Raw genomic sequence first — 15,080 nt, forward strand, 5'->3', positions numbered from 1 at the left:
AAAGTAAACAATAAAATAGGATAGATCGTAAAAAGTCAGACTTTAAAAGCATATTGATAGATCAAATTGTTGGTTAATTATTCATTAAAAAAAACTCTACTAAACTACTTAAATTTAAAAAAAAATACTTTTATACATTTAATAAGTTTAACTATGTTAATGCAATACAATTAAAATAAATATAATTGAAGTCTAGATGTAGGTCTTAAGAGAAATATTGCTAAAAATAATTACCATATAAAAAAAATGATCTTGGGGTCAGTGATTTTATTTGCAAACTTTTTTGTTCTAGGCAACATAATAGATCAACAAATTTACAATTTGATCTGTGTTGCATTAAAAGTATTAAACCGGAAGTACAACACTAGACTATTTTCTAATAATCTAGCTATCTAGTGATTATCCATGTTGGACACGATGTAAGTGCAATATTTTTTATGACAATGTTTTAAATAGACTCTGCTATCATTTAAATTGTTTTGAAATTTAAAATATGTCTGATATTTTGTATTTTGCTCATAGGACTAGCGGAAAAAGTTGGGCCGAACAGGTCGACCAAGGTGACGAGGGTGAGTATTCTGTATTCTCAGTCACTGACACTGACTTCACTGAGTCAGTCAGTGATGTCAGTCACTCAGTGACTCCAGTCTCATGAGTCTGAGAGTAGTGAGAGTCTCCCAACATAAATCACACATCGATGATCATGCATTCCAATATAATGAATATTTCCAACAGTTTGAATCATGAATGATTGAATCTGAACAGTGTGGGACAAGCCAACAAAAAAGCTAAATTTAAACGGCACGCCTAAATTATTAAATTGAAACCAGATCTAGAATCTAGACTAGAATTAACTTATTAAGTTACTAGAATTACTAGATTTAGATTTTAATTTAGAAGATAGATCATCTAGGCAATCTAGTCTAGATCTAGATTTATCTAACTAATCTTAGATGATAGATATCTAATCTAGAATCTATCATAATCATAATAATATTAATAATCATAGTTAAGTAAGTTACATCATTATCATAGTATCATCTTTACCATTTAGACTTAAAGTTTAGACACATCCCCACCTTGTCTTTAGTCAGTTTAAATCTTGGTAATCATTTGACGGTTGGGTCCCCTTTGAAGAATGCTACGCAAGTAGCAGCATCCTGTCTAGCCTCACAGTGTGTAGTTAAAGTTAGATCTAGGTTTCTACCGGGTACATGGTATTAGGGCATATAATCATAATCTGGGTCCACAATATAATGTAGGATTATTATATGGATCTATATTATCTATATCTAATGTTTGTTGTGTATTTCAAATTAATGTTATTGTTTTTAGCTCTTTTTTTTTCACGAAAAGTATTTTATGGGTGTTTTTTGTTGTTTTTTTTTGTCAGTGACTGGTTATAAAAAGTATGGTGTTCTATTTTGGCCATATTTCAAAATATGTATATATACAAAGTTTGAACTACTCTTAGAGACATTTATAACATTTGTAGTAACATAAATACAACTTTTGACTAATTGATTTTTTTAATAAAAATAAATAAACAAATATAAAATGTTTTCTTGACTTTCGCTGGTAATACGTTCTAAAACCGCACGCTAAGGTAAGATTTTCACAGTAGGCTATTAATTTCATATTTACGATGACTATTTGATTGATGTGCTTGTACAGCTATTTCGGCCTATCAGCTTCTTTAGATATACATAAAAAAGGTTTTGACATAAATTATCAGTGCAGAACACCATACTTTTTTGGGCTAAACAAGAGGAGAAAGAGAGAGGCGCGCGCTGCAGGTCACACCAGTTCATCGGCGTACTGATAGACAGATGCCAAATTATTGACCTCACTGGCCAGGGACCCAACTGTCGAATGATTACCTAAATCTTATCTGTTTTATTTTTAATGATTTTTTATCTTACTAATAAAGTAATATACTAATATAAAATGAAAGTTGAAACAAAACTTCACTGACTAAAACTCAACCCTCAGATGACTGTCTAATTGAGTGTCACTGTGAAAATATTTGTTTGTAAAAAGTTTTACATGTTTCGGATGTTCCTTCAGAGTTAAAGATAGTTTACTTCCTAGTCCAAACCTCCCGCAGGACGACGGGGGATGGGAGCGGGCAGGGTTTGGACCGTCGATAAATCCGAACGACAGTTCAGCGCGCAAGCCGCACGACCAGGCAGCCATCCAGTGTCACTGAAATTGTCATCATTATGAATTCACCTCTGTCTGAAGTGTCTGACTCTCACCTTGTCACATAGACTTAGACATACTGTCACATAGTATAGATTCTCTCTATAGCTATGATATATGATATCGTACTGTAACTGTGTGAAATAGGTCTACTTAGATCTAGTCAAAGTCATCGCATATGTATAATATCTATATTATATATAGAGACTACACTCACTACTAGATCTAGTACTACTAGAGAATCTTAAACTTTAAAGATGGATAAAGTCAATATAAATTTATTTTATATCTAAAATAAAGACTTAAAGCTGATATCTAGACTAGATTAGATTTAGAAGTACATTCTAGTCATTCTAGATCTAGGCATATCTAGATGTACTGAGCCTAGAGTCTACTACTACTACTACTCACTGTGACAATGACATCTAGACTAGATTAGACTGTTACTGATATGATTCTAGATTATATAGTAACTATCTAGTTAGACTGTTAGTACCTAGATTAATAACTAAAGACTTCAGTTCAATCAATTTTGTCTTTATTTACTATTATTTAGTTACAATAGTCTCATTAGAGTTTAGAGGTAAGATTCATTAATAATTTAGACTTGATTAGAAGACTGATTAGATTACAAATTCAGATTCTAGATTTATATATTCTAAAAAAGATAGAGCTATGCCTCTCTTTATTGAGTTAATATTATAATAAGTTCTAGAAAATCTAGATTATTAAAAAATTAATAATTATACTAAGATCTAAAAAGTAGAATCTATAGTTAACTATAGAATCTTATTTGAATCTAGATCTATTCAATAGATAAAATCACAAGAATATTGTATTATCATTATGAACAATCAATTGTGTTGAATGGTACACTTTTGTGTGTGTGTATTTTCATTGGGTTTTTTTTTTTTTAGTTACTATTCTTTGTCCAACTAGAATGTATACATTTTTTTTTTTTTTTTCAGGTCTTCCTCCTCCAACAGAAGAATTTGATGAAAAGAGGGGAATCAAAACAATTACAGAGTATAGAAATGAAGATGGGAAAGTTATTAAGGTAAACAGTGTTGTGCTTTGACTTGTTCAGTTGAACTAATGGTGTAGACAGTATTGTTATTGTAATAAGAGATTCTTATGTTGTTTAAATTATACTGTTTTTTGTTTGTTAAACAGACTATCAAAACGTACAAGATTGAAACAGTTAAACTTTCTAAATCTATAGCTCAGAGAAAAGTAAGTGCATCAGTTGTTGTTGTTTCTTAGTCAATATATATATGTGTGTTTTACTTGACACTTCTGTAAAAAAAAAAAAAAATTCTATGACAGAATTTAACACAACACAGTGTTTATTTATCCCTTGTTTTCAATATTTACTTCTAGATGTGGAAAAAGTATGGTGCTGCAGCTAATGACCCACCAGGGCCTAATCCTTCCAACACTATTATGACAGAAGAAGTTTTTATGCAGTTTGTTCAGAACAAAGAGGTATTTATTTCTTGTGCTGAATTTTCTTCTTTAAAGTTTAAACCACTCACATATTTTTTTTTTAAAAGGACTTAACAATTTTAACATGCAGCTTTGTATTATTGAATTAGTTCTCTTAAGTGAGTTGAGCCATTAGCCTAGAGAAATGTACACTTCCTGGTAGTATAACTTTACTTGTGTGTAATCAGTAGCTACTGAGCCAGTACATCACTACTCTTGTGCAATTGTGAGTTTTCTAAAGTGATCATACCAGTTATCCTTCAAGCCTTTTTAATACCAAATGAAAGCACCTGGTGTTTTTGGAATGTGTATTCTTGTTCATATTGGCTGAATAGATTCTGGTTTAGCCATGAGTAAGACCATTTAGGTTTAAATAAGGTGTAAACAGTCATCTTAGAGTTGAATATTATGAGAGACAAAATGATGTTCAGGGTTCGTAGCCACCTTGAAAACCTGGAAAACACCTTGAATTTCATATTAAATTCAAGGCCTTGAAAAAGCCTTGAATTTCGTAAAAAACGGGGAAAAAACCTTGAATTTTAAAACTGGACCTTGAGTTCTTTCCCTCCCGATACATGGTGTTTATTTTCGTTTTTTTCCCGGTTACATTGAGCTGACCAGTGACGACGCGTCTACACCGCCTTTCACCCACTTGTGAAGGGCGACCTCGTGATTGAAAACGACCTTGGCTCAAGCAAGCATTTCACTTAGCACTATTTTCCTTTCACTGTTACGACTGATGACGCGCTAGATCTAGTCTGTAGTGACTATTGTCTATAACTAGAGCAATTAGCAGCCTAATGTGAAGGCTACACCCCTCCGGGCCCTCCCTCGCCGAAAATCTTCTTATTGTAACAGTAAGAGTGACTTCGCGTGGAAGGTCCATATATCATCTTATCTTTGTGTCTTTCTGAGTATTTTATTAGATTTTGTATTTGGAGATTATGATTCAGTGTTTAAGTATAATTGCTACCGGTACTTTACTTTTGAATCTTCTCACGATCCATCCTTCTCATCTAGCTAGAAATAGTATCTAGATTTAGATCTTAGTTAGATCTAGTGACGATAATTCGCGCTTAACCTGAAAACTCCGTGAATTTTAGTTAATTTAAGGATCTAGATACAGATACATCTAATGTCTAGATTGCTGTAGAAATATTCTAGATTTACGATAAATCAATAGAATCTAGTGAAGATAATTCTCTCACATCCGTTAAAAGTCCGCGAAGTTTAGTGACATTGAGTTAGAATCTATAGAGTCTAGATCTACGATAGATTCAGTGAAGATAATTCGCACACAGCCGTGAAAAGTCCGCCAATTTAGTGACTTAATTAGATCAGACTGTAGAAGCGAAGTTAGTGACTTAGATCTAGACTCTAGATCTAGATTTACGGTAGATCCAATGAAAATAATTCGAAAAAAGTCCGCGAAGTTAGTGACTTAGATCTTGACTCTAGATTTACGGTAGATTCAGTGAAGATGATTCGCACACAGCCGTGAAAAGTCCGCGAATTTTAGGGACTAGATTTACGGTGATTCAGTGAAGATAATTCGAAAAAAAGTCGGCGAATTTAGTGACTTAGACTTAGATCTAGACTTAATTTACGCTAATCCAATAGAATAGAGTGAAGATAATTCTCTCACAGCCGTGAAAAGTCCGCGAATTTAGTGACTTAAATTAGAGTCTAGATCTACTGTAGATTTAACGAAAATATTTCGCACACAGCTGTAGAAAGCCTGTAGAGTTATTTTGGTTTTAATTTACTTAAAACTGGTGGAAAGCAAGTCAACTGCTATAGTAAGAATGAAATATTATTTTTACAAATCAATTTAAGAAAATTTCCAACTTCAGATTGCAACAGTTTTAGCTGAATTACATCTCATATTTTAAAAAAGTTATTCTTCTGTAGTGCAAGCTTGTGTGTGTTTTCTAATGTATTAAAAAGTTGCATTTAAATGCTTAGGAAACACTAGAGATTAATTCTTTTTTTTTTTTTTGGAGGTATTTCAACTTATCAGCATACATTTTAATGAGGGTTTTTTAATTTAATATTTATATATATACATATTGTTCTTTTTACATATTTATGTCATAAGTATGTAAATATATATACATATATATTGCTTGCTATGGTGCGATGCATACCTTGAATATCTAAAACTCTACCTTGAAAACCTCGAAAATACCTGGAAAATCATTCATGAAATTGGCTATGAACCCTGGATGTTTGTTATTGTAGTTTTAAAGTGAAAGAAAGGACACGTTTTTTCTTGGTTTAAAAAGAAGCTTGTTCAATTTTTATTTTAAGTTATGTAAAATATAATAGACCTCCAATCCTTTAGTTGGACTAGCCTGTCAAGAGCTACAGCCTAGTGACTAACCACGCCCGGGTTTTAATGATCATAATTTACTTGCTTTACTCTTGCTTCTTGGGAATCCTCTGTCTTAACTATAGTTGGTCTTGCAGTTTAAGTATACAAATGTATCACAAAGTTATTACATTTGCTCCACCATAAATATTTTTTTTTTAAATTAATTGTCATTCACTTTTTTACCAGACCCCTGTACCAGAAGAAGAAGATCCTTTGAGTAAACTGACAAAACAAAAGATTGTACAGTGTCGTATTTGTAAAGGGGACCATTGGACTACCAAATGTCCATACAAAGACACATTACAACCCTTACAGGTAAATGTAGTTTTGGCTACTTGAATATTAAAACTGTTTTGAAACTAATTCAAATTGTATAATTCTTTTTTGAATTCTATTTTGCTCTGTTTAGGAAAAACTGGAAGAAGGTGCCAAAAAGCCAGATATTGCTCCAGTTTCATCATCTCCTGCACCCAACAAACCTGCTGGTGGAAAATATATTCCTCCTACTTTAAGAGAGGGTGCCAACAAGGGCAGGGGAGAGACTATGTCCAATCAGAGAAAAGGAGGTATGCTTGACACCACATTAATATCTTTTACATTTGTATGCACTGAACAATTATATTAACTGGAGTACTTGTTGACCATACAGGCCCCCTCAAGTAGTACCCAAATAGTTTCATTATCATTTTTGGTTTAGCTAGTCTCTAAACTTGTTTTACAAAATATTTTCTACATATTGAAAAAGTATTTGTAAATATTTTAGAAGGTGTGTACCGGTATGTGCCTATATAAAAGACAACTATAATAACTGTGCTATAATCAACAGACTCAAAAAAAAAAGATTATGTCATATGCAGTCAGCTTGCAATCACATATAATTACTATACATTGTAGTAGTTCAGAAACATTTCCCAAAAAATTAATTATAAATGCTTAGTTTAATTCATAAAATATTTGAAGTCAGACCAACCACTGGGTTGGCAGGATACTTTGCTGTTGCACAGGGAAACAGGCTAGATCCTATATCATGGATGCAGTTAGGTTATTCAAAACATTCTTCTTTAGGATTTCATATTATTAGAAATTATCCCATTGTCATTGAATTGACATGTGAAAGATGCCATTAAATAGGAAGATAAAATAATGCTCTGAAACCAAACACACTGCCATCATTAGGCCAAGAAATTCATTTATTTCAATAGACCATGACTCATCTTTTTTTTTTTTATGCTTCCATATTCAAATTAATTACATCTCTAAGATGTTTATTTTTTTCTAATTCTAAAAGTCAATAATTAAAAGATGCTATTATAAAACTACCTGAATTCACTGTCTGTTCAAGTTACCTATTGGTAAGTTACAATGGTTAAATGGGCAAGCTTTGTAGTGATATTTTAGTAATGAAATGTATAATCATGTTGTATTCAGATGAAGCTGCAACCATCAGAGTTACAAATTTATCAGAAGATACAAGAGAGTCAGATTTACAGGAACTCTTTAGGCCTTTTGGTCCTATATCTAGGATATATCTGGCAAAGGATAAGAATACTGGTCAATCAAAGGTATAGTTACTTTGTTCATTGCATTTTCAACTTATTTGTATATGTTTATATTAAAATGTCTTAGGGGGGGGGGGGGGGTATCCATCATCTACTATGAATTTGTCTTATAATTAATTTATGATTAATTTTATAGTTACTACTAATTACTACAAACTTAACATGAAAAACTTGCTATTTAGGGTTAAAAAAAATATAGATCACAAATTTGGCCTTTTACTGACTCATGCTTACCCTGATTGACTACATCATTCAGTTGACAGTTTTTTACAGCATGTTTCCCAAAAATTACAAGGCTTTCTAGAATAGATTAAATTTAATTTGCAGTGCATTTTGTTAGTTTATACAATACACAATAAGGCTAGAGTATGATTGCCTAAATACAAAAGCTTGCAATAACATTTCATTAACTTATGTTTCTTAACCACTATGTATATCATATATATACAGGGCTTTTTTTTTGTATGATGGTACACACCGCTACTGCATACCTGCACCTTTTTGAAAGAAAATGTTACTTTTCTTGTATTTTAATGTATATTATTAATTTTTAGTACTTAAAAGTTAGGCAATCAACTACTGAGTACCAGCACCTAATCACTGAGTACCGGCAATATAAATATATATATAATATTTTACAATTATTTATTACTTTACAGGGTTTCGCATTTATCAATTTCCATCGGCGAGAAGATGCATCCAGAGCTATTCAAGGTGTTTCTGGTTTTGGCTATGATCATCTTATCCTCAACGTAGAATGGGCTAAGTAAGTGGAACTAGTATATCTCGGTATACAATAGGACCTTCATTTCTCTTCAAATAATTTAATTCACTTGGACACTGTAACAAAAAAAGGGTGGGGGAGGGGTAAAGAGCATAGGCTTATTTCACTTAAAAAATGGTTCACCTTACCAAACATTAAAACATAAGGGAACATTGAACTGATGGGAGAAAAAAAAATAATTAAGAAATTTTATAATTTTAAAGAAAAGAATAGTATTTTAGAAACATTGGTCAATTATCTATTTACAAAATGCTTTGCAAATTCATGTTTTTTAAAAGGAAAAGATCAGTTGATGGAAATTATAGATCCATTCTCTTGTAGTAGATATAAATTACTGAACACTTATTAAGTTCTCTCCCCATGTTAACAGGTTATTTTGAGCTAATAGCCTACTAATAGGTTTAGTCTATTTTTGAAGAGATGTAATAAATAGATTTGTCTCTTTTCAAGCGTTTGTGAAAGCTGAATTCTTTTGCATTGAAAAACAGAAATTTTAGTATTTCTTTGTTCTTCAATATATCCAGTCTGTAATCATGTAACAATAACTCTGATCATACATCAATCGTTGTTCCACTTATGTTCTTAATTTAATAAACTACCTGATTGCATTAGTCATGAAAATAAACTATGATATGATAGCAGAACAAAAACAAAACTATTGAAAAAATGTAGATTAGCAACGAAAATAATCTTTCCATGCATGAGGTGCCTAATTTTAGGAGTTACGAAACTTTATGACATATTAACTCCTACATCTCTTATTCATAGTAAACCTCCAACTCAACATAAAAACTCTAAAATACAAGTGTATTTATTTATTTATTTTTTAATCATATTGTGCACCATATAAAAACAAAAGAAATTAGATTTGAGACAGTTTAAAAATAAAACTGTAAGCTTGAAGTTATTAAATTTCGTGAAGTTGGGTTGAATCAAAGAGATTTGCTGGTCTAGAGATATTCATTGTCATGTAGTTGGGTTTAATCAAAGAAAGTTGCTGATGTAGAAATATTTCATGTCATGTTAAACTGTATAATTATTGTCTGTGATTAACTTAAATGTTATTTTTAAATTTCCTTTTTTTTTTTCCTTCCTCAGGCCTTCTACTCAGCAATAGTGACTCCTTGACGTACTGTTTGTTGATTCTGTATTTATATAATTTGAAGTGAAGGGTGGGATAGGGTGGAACATTAATTTTACTTCTACATTTGTTGTAAAAAGAAAAAAATGGTCAAATACCTACATTTTTTAGAGGCTATGTTAGTTTGGACTAACTAACTTTATATATATAATATTAAAAAAAAACACCACTATTTATTTAAAATCAGTAATAGTTGTAAATTATATAATTTTTTTATTATGTATAAACTACAAAAATAAAAAACTTTTTTATTTTACTTGATAATTCTCTTATAAATATTCTTATAGAATTAGGTAAAAAAAAAAACAATAATAAATCTTTTTCCTTACTTTTAATGATGGGGTATTTTTTGGTTTTTAATTATCAATTAATAAAAGTTCATCATAAAGTTTGTGGCTTGCTCATTGATGCAATGTATTAAAACTTTGGTGAAACCTGTGTTCTTTTTGTGTCTGATTCATTCTTCTAGCAGTTGCAAGGGAAATCTAATGTTAATTGTCCATATACTTTATGCAACAAACTTCAAACTGTAAGTAGGTAGACATCATTCAACTTAAGCACATATCTGTTGCTTTAGTTAGGTAATTTAAATAGTGGAGGGAAAAGGCATGAAGTGTTTGATCTCAATGTGCACACACACCTGTCCCTCCTTGTTAAAAACAATAGGATTCTTATTTGGGATATGAGGCCTCATTTGGATGCTCTAGTAAAAGCAGTTGATCTTTACTTTCAACAAAACAAAAAATTTGGGGCCACAAGAACAGATAAATTTGCTTGTCAGTAGATATAATAGAACTTTTCAGCTAGCATAAATGGTATAAATGTTTAAAAAAACTGCAAATGATTGTAATGCAATAGTAATCAATGGTCATATTGTCTATCTCTTTGTTGATCTGACAGTGCAGCGGAGATCAACTTTTTTTTTTCCGTTGGGGACCTTTCTCACTAGGAGCATCACCACAAACAAACAAAATTAAATGTCCAGTCTAGGGAACCAACCATTGACAGCTTCATTACCTAATGTAGGCAGAAGTCTCTAGGGGCCAGGTAACAATGCATCACAGGCATACAGTCTGTAGTTGGGGCATTTTGTTTTTGTTGTGATATTTGACACAGTAAAAAAATAAAAAACAGCAAAGTTCTCAAATGGTTAAGATCCACTGGTTTACTGTGTAAGATGTTATTCAAATTTTATTTAATATCTGAATTTGCTTAATTTAGCACAATAACTTTTGTTTCATAAGATTAACCCATTTTCATATACTGGCATTAGTATTGGATGGAATACAGTGTTTTTTTTTTGCATTACTAAGCTTTTAACCTCAACATCTTTCATATACTTTACCAACTAAATGCTCTCTGAAAAGGCTTTTTTCAAGAAAACATTTTTTTACTAATAGTATGCAAAGCAAAATAGATAAATCCAGTACCTACTTTTGTTTTTACTAGATACTAGTAAAGACTAAGACATGTTGCTCATGGTTAACAATTGAAGATTTTTATTAAAGACAAAAGTTATTTCAAGACACTATTGCGGCTGCTTCAAGTTTGTGCAGTGAACTAATTCCATTTTCTCTAATGGAACTGTTATTCTGCATTTTCTTCACACAGGGACTGGCAACATGCAGTTTGTATCACTAAAATTATAATCACTACAACATGAAAACCATTTTCACTAAAATATCCCATATGTTTATAATAAATTTTCTGTGTTATTCCCATCAAGTACTTGTTCTGCCATTTGTTAAGATATTTGAGTTAATATATTACATACGTTTACACATTATCTTCATCATTGTGAAAAAAAATTGTGGACGTGTCTCTTTTAATGTACAATTTTGAAGGAACATCAAGGAATATTTTCTATGTTTGTAAGCATTAATTTGGTGATGGGATTTAAAATTAAGCACCAAGCTACAAAATGTTAAATATTATTTTTGTACTGAAGGTTTGATTACCACTACTTAGCTTATTATTTGGTAATAACCTTATATGGAAGTAGACTACACAAATGGGTAATGGTACACAAAAAGTTCAACACAATATTGACAGTGACAGCTCAAGTTTTAATTAGTTTTGTTCATACTGAAAGTTATTTTAGAAAAAACAACAAATAAACGGCTAATATAAATATTAAATACACATAAAGCAAAAAACACAAAAAAAAGTATTTAAAAAGATCAATGTGATAGTTATACTTTATTACTGGGACTTTTCTGACCTGCAGACAGGTAAATCTAAATATCTTTTGTTAATCTTACAACGGTTAAATGCAAACAAATTTATTGTCACACAAAGTAGGCATTAAAAAGAAAATGTCTTATTTATCTACTTATTTATCTACTTGTTCCAACTTTAGTTTCTAAAAAATGTTGTTCTTGACTGTATATAATATATATAAAACCAGTCAATAATGCTGACCAGTTTATCTTGTATAACATTGAAGTTAATGAACATTTAAAAATACACTCAACTTAGAATCTTTACCTTTAAGTTACACACAATTAAATCAAGACTCAAGGTCAGCATCAGCAATGTCATCAAATTGCTGGTACATAAAAGCAAACAAAATTTGCAAATTTTTCCTTTAATATTATAAATTGATTTGAATGAGAGAAAAAATAAACATGTCATAAAAACCTCCACCGCAGACTGTACCCACAGGAAACAACAAAGAATTTTAAAAATTAACAACAATTAGTACACAGAAATCACAGAAAAAAAAATTAATTAAAACTGTTATAAATAACAAGCAATTATAATGAACTACTTCAATAAATACCAAACTCCTTAATTGCCATTTGACTTTTATTTTTCTCTATTCTTATTAGACTTAACCATTTGTAGTGGATAACTGAAGATTTAAAGATTTATCCAAGTTCTTTCAAATAATTAACAATTAATAATAAAATAGTAGTGATAGAATCTGTAAGACTTAAGTTACAAATAGAATCAAAAGCATGTTATACAACTGTAGTAATAGATAGAACCTAAATGTATGTATTTATGACAAAATAGTGAACACAATAGACAAAAAAAAAGAATGTGCACTTTTTAAAACATCTCAATTTTATATCATGTATCACTTTGTTACAGAAACTGAAATTAATTCCATCATAATAGCGTAAACACAGCATATAATTCACCAAACATTTTAAAATTTCAATCACACTGTGCACCTGAAGCAGTAAAGATAATGCTTAACTGTAACAAAACTGTATCCAAACAGTAGTATAACATATCACAATGTTCAAGTGATGTTCAATGTACATTGCAGCCACTTTGTTCTACTGTGTTGGTGAATTAAGAGAGTATAAATTTAAATGACTCCAATATATACAGACACTGCACCTAGTAACATATACTACTTCAGTGTGCCTACAAAGGGAGGCAAAGTCATTTCACTTAATTGAGATGCTGATTACAACCGTGGTGGAATGAAAAGAACTCTCAATACAAAATGAGCGAAATATCAACTTAAAGCTCGAATCTCTTATTTTCATCAACTAATAAAGTGTTGGTATGATTGTACTGTTTCTAACAAGAACAACTGATGGCAGAGAAAAGAAACTATTCATAATCTGCTATAATAACCATCATGTAGACTCCTACAAGCAAGGCTATGATCTCCGTTATACTCTGGACAATCTTGGTGTCTTCCAAAAGTTCAGGAATTACTGAAACAGTTGCTATGTATATAAACCCTCCAGCAGTGAATGGAAGAATCCAAGCAGTGGCGGCTTCACCAATACCCTCCATTGATAAGCTGCAAAGTGTGCCTAGCATGGCTCCCACTGCAGTTGTCAGTTGTAGAAGCATGGCCTAGTCAAGAGGACAAGATAAAAATAACAATTATTTATTACTTAAAATAGCACAAATCTTTTTAATTAATAATTTCATTTTTAAAAAGTACCAGAAATTTTTTAAAAAGCAAACATTTTAAAACACGGTAACTAAAGGAATTTCCAGTTTCCTTGTTTAACATTATATTACATCAGTAATTCCTAATATAAAGAACTAAACGTACATTTGAGTAACATTCATGTGAGGATATTAGAAACTATCACTACAAACTTATCAATTACCACAATCCTATCTTCCTCTATACCTAATCCAATGGTACTGTTTGAAGCCTACCCTAATACCACCAGCACAAGCAGGATTGTTGTATATATTGAATAGGTACTGCCTGCTATTTTGATAGGTAGTTAACACAGAACTATTAAATAACATAAACCTCCTGTTTATTTTATTTTGTTTTATGTATATAAATAAGCACATTGAGAGGAACATAGTTTTTTTAAAAACAAAAATGCAAGTTTTTGGTAAACCATAAGTAGCAGATAGATACTCTCAAAGGTATATAATATATATTTCAAATTAGGTGGTTTTTTTTATTAAATTAATTATTTGATATAGATTCAATTAGTTTAGTAGTAGTAATTTTTTACCTTTTTTTTAAGTTAGAATTGTTTACACTGATTTACAAATATAAAAAAAAAGTAACTATTGCACATATCTTTAATATTACAGAGGTATAGCATTTTAAAAAGCATATATGACAAATAGAAGGATAGACAGAAACTAAGCAAAGGCCGATAAAAATGAATTTTATAAATCTGGGACCATGTAGAATTTTACAATTATTACATAAAAATTACTGATAATAAGAAATAACCAAAAAGAAATTCTACTTCTCTCTATATATATGTGCATAACAGGTTAATAACAATCAAAACATTTACCTTTCTTTTGCTACATCCAGACTGGACAAGAATAGCGAAGTCACCAATTTCATGAGGAATCTCATGCAGGAAAATAGTTGCTGTGGTTATAATGCCAATGTTTTGTCCTGCTAAAAATGATGCACCTATGGCCAGGCCATCTGTAAAGTTGTGAGCAAAGTCAGCAGCCAAATTTAAGTATCCTGCAACTTTAATATCTGATCCTTTTTTAACTGGCACAGAGGCTCCTGAAAAAAATAGGACAAAAATTAAAACTAAACAACATGAATAAAAAGAAAATAAACTCAATTCTGCTTCTCAACTGCCTTCTAAGAACATATAAATTATGAGCCTAATTTTAAATAGCATATTGTAATAACAATGTTCTGAAGTGGCTTTATGGCTGTGCACCAGCGTACTATATGGAGACTAAATGAAGAGGAAGAGGAAGTGCAATGATTGATGGCTGTACATATTTGCCTTGTTTTGGGATCTATCTATGTTATCAAACTTGTTTGTCATTATTCCCTTGGTGTTGAGTTGCTTCCTTTAGAGGATATTACAATATTTTATAATATTATAAATGTATATTTATTTTTTTATGCACATAAATCGAGGAAACTTAAACAACTGATTCTTTTTGGTTGGCTTAAGTTCTTTGCATGCTATTACCTATAGTAAGCTATATAGAGAGAATCTCAAAGCTCATTCCAAGAATATTAATTTTTTTTTTCAAGTTAAGAGATGTAATTCCAGATTCTTTGATGGAAACCTTTAGCCGTATCTTTATGTGTGCTTAGCTCTGCACTGA

General features: G+C 30.9%; 2 protein-coding genes across 2 annotated transcripts in view; one reads left to right on the forward strand and one right to left on the reverse strand.

The window, feature by feature from the left end:
- The first annotated feature begins 286 nt into the window (after positions 1-286).
- Positions 287-9,983, forward strand: LOC106064139 (eukaryotic translation initiation factor 3 subunit G-like). The gene is made up of 10 exons (XM_056039804.1): positions 287-419; positions 523-569; positions 3,171-3,259; positions 3,376-3,435; positions 3,583-3,687; positions 6,248-6,376; positions 6,471-6,627; positions 7,490-7,623; positions 8,280-8,386; positions 9,503-9,983. The coding sequence occupies exons 1-10, from the start codon at positions 406-408 to the stop codon at positions 9,519-9,521; spliced, it is 861 nt and encodes a 286-aa protein (XP_055895779.1). The 5' UTR covers positions 287-405; the 3' UTR covers positions 9,522-9,983.
- Positions 9,984-11,590: 1,607 nt separating this feature from the next.
- LOC106070941 (zinc transporter zipt-7.2-like) overlaps positions 11,591-15,080 on the reverse strand; it is a 5,318-nt gene continuing 1,828 nt past the window's right edge. The window contains exons 2-3 of the mRNA XM_056039799.1: positions 14,291-14,517; positions 11,591-13,367 (exon numbers count right to left, since the gene is read on the reverse strand). Coding sequence (XP_055895774.1) covers positions 13,116-13,367; positions 14,291-14,517 — 479 coding nt within the window. The 3' untranslated portion in view covers positions 11,591-13,115. The remainder of the gene's footprint in view (positions 13,368-14,290; positions 14,518-15,080) is intronic.

Source organism: Biomphalaria glabrata, chromosome 9 (genome assembly GCF_947242115.1).
Source record: "Biomphalaria glabrata chromosome 9, xgBioGlab47.1, whole genome shotgun sequence".
Taxonomy (NCBI): domain Eukaryota; kingdom Metazoa; phylum Mollusca; class Gastropoda; family Planorbidae; genus Biomphalaria; species Biomphalaria glabrata.

What these genes read in the sequence shown, in the direction of transcription:
- LOC106064139 (XM_056039804.1), top strand. An exon ending in AAGATGGGAAAGTTATTAAG is followed by an intron (nt 3,260 to 3,375) that starts GTAAACAGTGTT and finishes TTTGTTAAACAG; the next exon opens with ACTATCAAAACGTACAAGAT. An exon ending in AGTTTGTTCAGAACAAAGAG is followed by an intron (nt 3,688 to 6,247) that starts GTATTTATTTCT and finishes CTTTTTTACCAG; the next exon opens with ACCCCTGTACCAGAAGAAGA.